This window comes from Mandrillus leucophaeus, unplaced genomic scaffold (assembly GCF_000951045.1).
Source record: "Mandrillus leucophaeus isolate KB7577 unplaced genomic scaffold, Mleu.le_1.0 Scaffold446, whole genome shotgun sequence".
Classification (NCBI taxonomy): Eukaryota; Metazoa; Chordata; class Mammalia; order Primates; family Cercopithecidae; genus Mandrillus; species Mandrillus leucophaeus.
In genome coordinates this window covers 922,876-931,546 of record NW_012104765.1, presented here as the reverse complement: position 1 = coordinate 931,546, position 8,671 = coordinate 922,876, and the positions used below count along the sequence as shown (strand labels likewise).

General features: G+C 49.2%; 1 protein-coding gene across 1 annotated transcript in view; it reads right to left on the bottom strand.

Moving 5' to 3' along the window:
* SLC2A7 (solute carrier family 2 (facilitated glucose transporter), member 7) overlaps window positions 1–2,726 on the bottom strand; it is a 23,979-nt gene extending 21,253 nt beyond the window's left edge. Inside the window, exons 1-2 of the mRNA XM_011994196.1 lie at window positions 2,676–2,726; window positions 1,349–1,447 (exon numbers count right to left, since the gene is read on the bottom strand). Coding sequence (XP_011849586.1) covers window positions 1,349–1,447; window positions 2,676–2,726 — 150 coding nt within the window. The remainder of the gene's footprint in view (window positions 1–1,348; window positions 1,448–2,675) is intronic.
* Window positions 2,727–8,671: the final 5,945 nt, after the last annotated feature.

The window sequence follows — 8,671 nt, the reverse complement described above, 5'->3', positions numbered from 1 at the left end:
AAAAAAAAAAAAAGAAAAAAATTTACTTTTGGCTGGGAATGGTGCCTCACATCTGTAATCCTAGCACTTTGGGAAGCCAAGGTGGGAGGATTGCTTGAGGCCAAGAGTTCAAGATCAACCTGGTCAACATAGGGAGACCCTGTCTCTATTAAAAAAATAGAAAAAAAAAAAAGAAAAAAAATTTAAATTTACTTTTGAGAGACTTACTCTGCCAGAGGCACCATAGGAAATATTCTTCTTCTTTTCTTTCTTTTTTTTTTGAGATGGAGTCTCGCTCTGTCACCCAGGCTAGAGAGAATGGCGTGATCTTGGCTCACTGCAACCTCTGCCTCCTGGGTTCAAGTGATTCTCCTGTCTCAGCCTACTGAGTAGCTGGAATTACAGACACCCGCCATCATACCCGGCTATTTTTTGTATTTTTAGTAGAGATGAGGTTTCACCATGTTGGCCAGGCTGGTCTTGAACTCCAGATTTCAGGTGATGAGGTGATCTACCCGCCTTGGCCTCCCGAAGTGCTGGGATTGCAGATGTAAGCCACCACGCCCAGTCCAGGAAATATTTTTACTAATTGTGTGACTTCAGGCAAGTTATAGAACCTCCAGAAACCTTAATTTCCTCATCAGTTATGGAAATAAGATGTACCTTATACGGAATGTGTTAGCATCAAATGTGATTAAGTCGATGGTACATTGCTTGACTTAGAGGTTCCATCCATGGTAAAAATTGTAAGTACACTAATATATGTATCTATATGTAATACACACATAAATATAATACAGTGTATGTAGACATGCTAATATATGTATGCAAGCTTAAGCATATACACATACCAAGGTTAAGCCTGTGGTCAGTTCTCAGTCCCCATCTGAACTCATCAGCACAGGCTGTCCCTCCCTCCTTAACTCTCATCCTTTACTAGACTTTGGGGACACTCTGCCCTCAGGTTCTTCCACACCTGACAAGGGCCCCTTCTCTTTTTCCTTTTTTCCCCTTTGCCCCAATCCCTAAGTGCCACTGAGTTCAACCTTTGACCCCATTCTCTTTCCAATCAACAAGGGGCCTACCCAAGGTGAGGGCAGTGGGACCTGAGGCCCAAAAAGACTGGGCTGGGAATCCAGGTCCCCCAGCATCCCAATGTGCCTGGAAAGGACGACACTCCAGAGGGAAACACCTCCTGCCACACCCTGGTCTCCAGGGGTGGGCATCCAGGGTACTAGGACAAGATGGCTGCTCCCAAAGGCAAGATGGCACCTCCTAGAGGCAATATGGCGGCCTCCACAGAGGAAGATGGTCGCTAGCTTCCACCCACAACCACAGTCAGTTGCTGTCCGGTCCACCTTGTGCCCACCTTGTGCGGAGTGTTGACCACAGAGAGGTTGTAGCCGTACTGGAAGGCTGAGCCAAAGGCGGCGCTCAGTGTCGCCAGCAACAGCGTGGGCTGGAGCCGCTGTGGGAGACAAGTCCAAGGTCGGGACGCTGTGGGCTTGGGCCTCAGGAAGTGGAGTGGCTGGGCCTCCACTTCCCTCCAGCCTGGGCTGGAAGTAGGGGACGGGAGAGCCCAGGCTGTGCCCCAGAAAAGAGGAGGAGGTGGCGCAGAGCTGGGGCTTTTCAGGGCTGAGAGGCATGAGGTCTCTGCGTGCATTCATTCCCTCCTTGAGGATGTATCTGAGCATCTCCTATGTGCCTGGCCCTGTGCTAGGCCCTGGAGGCCAAGTGTGAAGTAGGAGATGCTTTAGGAAAAAGGCCCAGCAAAGCACTGCCTTTAAGAAGCTCACTTTCTAGTGAGGGGAGCCCACCCTGTCTGAAAAAGACAAAGATGGTAATTCCAAATAGCTAGAATGCTGTGAGGATAATAAAACAGGGTGATGGATGGGGTAGCAGCCTGTGGGAAATGAGGGACTGTGTTCAATAGAGTGGGCAGGGCAGGGAACCCTCTCTGAGCAGATGCCCTTTGAGCCGGAACCAGAGTGGATGAGAGGGAGCAGCCGCGTGAGCATCGTGGGGAAGAGCATCCCAGACAGAGAGACTCACTGCTTGCCTCTGGCTCTAGAACAGACCCTTAGGAAAACCCAGGCAATCCCCTGTGCTCAGGGCCAGGGCTTTCCATGGTTGCCACAATACCCAGGGCAGCTTGGAGGGGAACTGGCCTGAGGTCCAAAGTCTGAGAAGCAGGTGGGTGGGGTCGGTGACCATATCCTAGAGCCAAGGCCCTGGTGCATGCCCCGCCGCACTGCCTCCTCCGCCCCCAACCCCTGTGCCACATGTCCTCACCCCAATCCTCACACTTAGCTCCCTGGCTGCCCACAGCCCATAGCTCTGCACACCCAGGAACAACCAGACTGAGAAGGGCAGGATTCGGGCATTCTTCAGAGGCCATCTCCCCTCGATCTTTAAGGGTGGGGGAAGTGGAGGGGAACAGGGGTGGAAGGGAGAGAGGCATCTCCAGCGCCATCCGCTCTCCCAGCAGTCACTAAGCCACTCTGGCCCGTGTCTGAGCCATGAGGTTTGAGCACAGCTGCTTCTCCACCTGGCTCGCCCAGGCCTGGTTATCCTGCAGGAAACGGAAGCACGCCACCCCCCCTTGGTAAAAGCATTCCAGGGCCTTCACCTCCCTCCACAGGTCTGCACAGCTGGTGGGAGAGGGACAGTGACAGTTTTCTAGTCTTGGCACTTACCCCCTCCCTGGATGGAATGGGTGGAGGGGTTCCCGCCTCTTTGTTCTCCATCCTTGTTCAGGTGGGAGAACAGGTGTGCTCTACCTCCCAAGTGACACCTGCTCTGCACCAGCCACCTAAAGACCGACGATTTCTCCCCTGGGCCTGCCTGGCTTTATGATCCTTTTGCTCTCTGGACCCTGCTGACTTTCCCCAGGAGCAAATTCTCCTTGGAAGTGTTGATAAGACACACGTTGCCAGTACATAAATCATACACGGCATGAATTTCATCTTTGCACCCACCAAGCCCCAAACCAAAAGCTCCCCAGTTGCACCAAGGAGAGAGAAAAAGCATTGCCTGACATTGGTCCGTAGAAGTGAGGATTTTCAGAAACCCAGTGAGGCTGTGACCTGGATCTAGGATGCTGCTTCTGGGCATTTTTCTATGTATGCCTCTTGTTTTTTGAGACAGAGTCTTGCTGTGTCACCCAGACTGGAGTGCAGTGGCGCAATCTCAGCTCACTGCAACCTCCACCTCCTGGGCTCAAGCTATTCTCTTGCCTCAGCCTCACGAGTAGCTAGGATTACAGGCATGTGCCACCACACCCAGCTTTTTTTTTTTTTTTTTTTTTTTTTTTTTTGTATTTTTAGTAGAGATGGGGTTTCACCTTGTTGGCCAGGCTGGTCTATGACTCCTGACCTCCAGTGATCCGCCTGCCTTGGCCTCCCAAAGTGCTGGGCTTACAGGCATGAGCCAATGTACCTGGATTTTTTTTTGTTTTTACTTTTATTTTAGGTTCAGGGGTACATGTGAGTGTTTGTTACATAGGTAAACTTGTGCCACGGAGGTTTGCTGTATAGATTATTTCATCACCCAGGTATTAAGCCCAGTACCCAATAGTTGTCTTTGCTGCTCCTCTCCTTCCTCCCATCCTCCAGCCGGAAGTAGACCCCAGTGTTTGCTGTTTCCTTCTGTGTGTTCCTAGGTTCTTCATGTATGCCTCCTCTTGTGCATTTGGACTAATTGTCCATTTGGGGGAAAGAACAAATTAGACACTTTCAGAGAAATGTAGTTATTATTTGGAATTACACTTAATAGTGTTAAATAAGTCAATAAAATATTGGACAAAGGTGCTCATTTCAGAATCATCTCTACTAGCATTATTTAAAAAAAGTAGAGAATGACCAAATAAATAAGAGTAGCTAACTGACTGGAATGCCAGACTTCTGTTTCAAAGGATAATTATGAAATGTAAGAACATGGAAACATTAACATGTTTTTTAATTAACATGACCTTTAAGAGAAGTGATCAAAGCAGAATACACATAATATACCTGGGGAAGGCTAGGGTGCCGTGGTTCATGCCTGTAATCCCAGCACATTGAGAGGCTGAGGTGGGTGGATTGCTTGAACTCAGGAGCTCAAGACCAGCCACGGCAACATGATGAAACCTCATCTCTACCAAAAATACAAAAATCAGCTGGGCGTGGTGGCATACTCCTGTGGTCCCAGCTACTTGGGAGGCTGAGGTAGGAGGATCACTGGGGCACAGGAGGTTGAGGCTGCAGTGAGCGATGATCTAACTACTGTACTCCAGCCTGGGTGACAGAGCAAGAACCTGTTTCAAAAAAAAAAAAAAAAAGGATACCTGGGGAAAAATGTGTTTGCCCATGGATGGTAACAGGTGGGGTACATGACAAGACTGAGAGAATGAGAGGTCTTTATTTGTCTTTATCCTGCTCCTGACTATGTTGTAGGTATTCTCTCTATCTCTCTCTTTTTTTTTTTTTTGAGACAAAGTCTTGCTTTGTTGCCCAGGCTGGAGTACAGCGGCATGATCTTGGCTCACTGTAGCCTCCGGCCTCCAGTGTTCAAGCGATTCTCATGCCTTGGCCTCCCAAGTAGCTGGGATTACAGGCGTGTGCCACTATGCCCAGCTAAGTTTTGCATTTTGTTTGTTGGTTTGTTTTTGTTTTTTAGACAGAGTATCACTCTATCACCCAGGCTGGAGTGCAGTGGCCAGGAAGAGGAGGTGGTGCAGGCCTGGGGGCTCTTATGGCTGAGAGGCATGTGGTCTCATATGCCTTGTCTCACTGCAACCTCCGCCCCCTGGGTTAAAGTGTTCTCCTGCCTCAGCCTCCCAAGTAGCTGGGACCACAGGCATGTGCCACTATGCCCAGCTAACTTTTGTATTTTTAGTAGAGAGGGGATTTCATAACGTTGGCCAAGTTGGTCTTAAACTCCTGACCTCAGGTGATCTACCCACCTCGGCTTCCCAAAGTGCTGGGATTGCAGGTGTGAGCCATCTTGCCCAGCCATGTATTTTTAATAGAGATGGAGTTTCACCATGTTGGCCAGGCTGGTCTTGAACTGCTGGCCTCAAGTGATCTGTCCTCCTCAGCCTCCCAAAGTGCTGGTGTTAGAGGTGAGAGCCACTGTGCCTGGTCTATTGTAGGTATTCTCTAAAGGGAGAGGCATTTTCTCCACTCTGCTCCTCCCTCCCTTCTGAGTCCTCACCAGCAGGGTCATTAACATTCATATTTTTACTAATAGTCTGTTCAAGGTAATGTAAGCTTTTTATAGCATGCTTCTAAAAATTCTCCTAGCCTCTTCTCATTGTGCAATGCTAAAGCCATTTACATACTTTTAAGTATTTAGGTGTTAACAGCAGCACTCCACTTCCCAATACCAAGATCTCTATATTAGTTTTCTATGGCTGCTCTAACAAATTGCCAAAAAATGCAGTGGTTCAAAACAGTACAAATTTATTATCTTAGGGGTCTATGTATCATAAATCTGGCATGGGTCTCACTGGGCTAAAATAAAGGAATCTGCCATATTATGACACAGCAGGAAGGTCCTCACCAGATGCAACTCCTCAATCCTGGACTTCCCAGCCTCCAGAATCATGAGCCAAACGCATTTCTGTTGCTTGTAAATTCCCTAGTCTGTGGTATTCTGTTATAGCAACATAAAATGAACTAAGACATCTGGCAAGAGCAGGGACCCCAGCCAAATTTTCACAGATGGCTCTGGTGACCCACTTTGAGTTCAAGGGTGCAAAAAGGGAAAAGGCATGGTGTTTATCTTCCTGGTTACACTGTAAATTCCTGAAGACAGAAGATGCCATATATGTATCACTTGCATGTCCCAGTGCTGTGCAGAATGTAGGATGACAAGAGCAGCCCCTCAAAAAGCACTGTTAGGGTCAGGTGTGGTGGCTCATGCCAGTAATCCTAACACTTTGGGAGTCTGAGACTGGTGGATCACTTAAGTTCAGGAGCTCAAGACCAGCCTGTGCAACATGATGAAACCCTGCCTCTACAAAAAATACAAAAATTAGCTGGGTATGGTGGCACATGTCTGTAGTCCCAACTACTAGGGAAGCTGAGGTGAGAGGATTGCTAGAAACTGGGTGCCGTGGAAGTTGCAGTGAGCTGAGATGGTGCCATTGTACTCTAGCCTGGGTGACAGAGTGAGACCCTGTCTAAAAAAAAAAAAACGGAAACACATAAGAAAGGGGGAAAAAAGCACCCAATTCACTGCAGAGTAGTAGGAGGGGAAAAGGAAAGGTTCAGATGAGAGTGTCAGGATCCCAACTACCTGCTTTCTCATTCTTCCTGCAGGAACTAAAAAATAGCCCTTGAGAAAGCAGATTGAAGGGGACAAGACTCAGTCTAATTAACATTCCAGATTGGAACTTCAGCTCTCCTTTCTGAGAGCCCTTCTGTAATGGAAATGGCTAGTGTACCACGCACTGCCCTGCCCTTGTTTCTGATGTTTCTGTCCTAGTGGTTAAGCCAATGAGCAATACCAGGACACAGGGCAATGGAGTGAGATTTTCACAAAGAAAAATCTATTCAATTTAAAAGACTGAAATTTTTTCCATGATTACATCCTGTCTAGATAGTAAAATGCCCTTTCTTTTAAAACATTGTTTCCTCATGTTGATTGTTGATGGGAGTTCATTTTTAAAAAAATTATATATATATGCAAATTAGAGACAGTGTCTCACTTTGTTGCTCAGGCTGGTCTCAAATTCCTGGCCTCAAGCAATCCTGCTGGGATTATAGGCATGAGCCACTGCACCTGGCCTTTTTAAAAAATGTTTTTATTTGCAAAATAGAGGCAGCCCAATGTTAGTCTACCAAATTTTGGTATGTGACATCTGGAAGTGTGAAAAACGCTGGTCAAACCTACCTTCCAACTGCCTAGTTTGGGTTATGAATATGTCACCTGGTGACTGACAACTCCTCCCCAGATTCACTCTTTCTTGCTCTGTTGTCAACCATTTAAAATCCTCCTCACTAAGACTCATTCATTCAAAAAACCCTGAATGAACCCCTACTCTGTGCCAGTCACTATTCCAGGCACGGTGGACACAGTGGTGAGCAAACAGGTCTGAACTCTCTTCAGCTGAACTGTCTTCACCTCCATCTCTCACCTCCCAAGTGTCCTGACCTTGATCCCGTCCTAGGGACTTAGCATTGTTATCTGATCTTTGAAGTGTCGATTTTCTGGCCAGAAACCTCTGTGGCCAGTGGTGCCTTTGCCTGAGTTCTTGTCCTGCATCCAGGAAGAAGGAGGTATGCAGATAAGTGGAGAGTGAACAAGATGAGGAAGAGCTTTTTTGAGTATTAGAACAGCTCAGAGGAGACCCACAGTAGGTAGCTCCTCTCTGTAGGCAGATTGTCCCATCAAGTGTTCAGCTGTCAGTAGAGAGGAGGCCCTGGAGGGGGTAGCTCCTCTCTGCAGTTGGTCATCCTGTCGTCTCTCCATCCTCTGCCCTGTTCTGGCTGAGCCCGGGGCTTTTATGGACCTCAGAGGGGAGGAAGTACATGCCGATTGGTCCATGGGGGACCATAGATGGGCCCAGAAATGGCATCGCAAGTCCCCAGTCCAGTCCACAGGACTGGCAGCCCAGCCCCCAGCCTTTAGGCCCTCCCTGGCCTGAAGGTGGGGTCTTACAGGGACCCATCCACTTCCACTCAGGAACCTGTCTGCCTCCCACAGCCATCTGTGGTGCCTATGTTGCTTGCAGTAAGGGGCACCTGTAGGCCAGCACCGAGCCACCCTCAGCCCCTCTTAAGCTTCCCCTCTTACACTCATCAGTGCCCAAATTCCAGAGGGGGCCAAGGCAGCAGGGGGCTGGCATGTCGGCACTTCCCAGGTTGTGTGCACACCCAGCTGAGCTGTGACAGTGCCCAGGCTCAGCCCCAACCTGTCTCCGAGATTGGAGTAGAAGCCAGGCGGTGGGAGCAGACACCCCCGAACCTCTGGGAACAGAGGGGAGGGGTGGGAAGGCCTTACTGGGCCCCTGGAGGTGCAGAATGCAGAGACATCCAGGGCCTGCAACTAGCAGGGGGGCAGGTGGCAGCTGCAGCTGCCCCTGGGGAGCTCCCACCCCTGTGAACTCAGAAGGGGCGGGGCTCCTACTTGTCCCTAGCTCCTGCTGGCTCTGAAGCATGCAGTCCTGGCAGTGCCTCCGAGATCAAAGTGGGCGCTGACAGCAGGGAGAAGCCAGGCAGCAGAAGCAGGAACTTCCAAGCCTGTGAGGGGGGGGGTCTTTCTGGGTCCCCAAGAGTGCGGGGATGCCTGAGTCTGTAGTCACAGTTTGGGCCGCTGCAGCACTTTGGGAGGTGGGGTCAGGGGTGCCTCCTGCCTGCTCCATGGAGCAGAAGATTAGGGTCTACAGCTGTAGTTTGGGTGGCTGCAGCAGCACCCAGGGAGCTCCTGCTTGCTCCATGGAATGTGCAGCCTGGGCAGCACCTCCCTGCTGCCACTGGTGTGATGGCAGTGACAGGCCGTCTGGAGTGGCTGCTGCCATCACAATCCCCTGACATTGTCTCATTCTCCCAAAGTGTCATTTCTCAGCTTTCACTGATCTTTGCAGGCAGCTTGGCCCCCAGTGGTCTCCAAACTTTTAAAATCATGCCTCCCCATCAGTAAGAAAATGTTGCCTACAAACTTCCAATGTATGTCTACTTAATTATTTTTGTTTTAATTTTTTTTATTT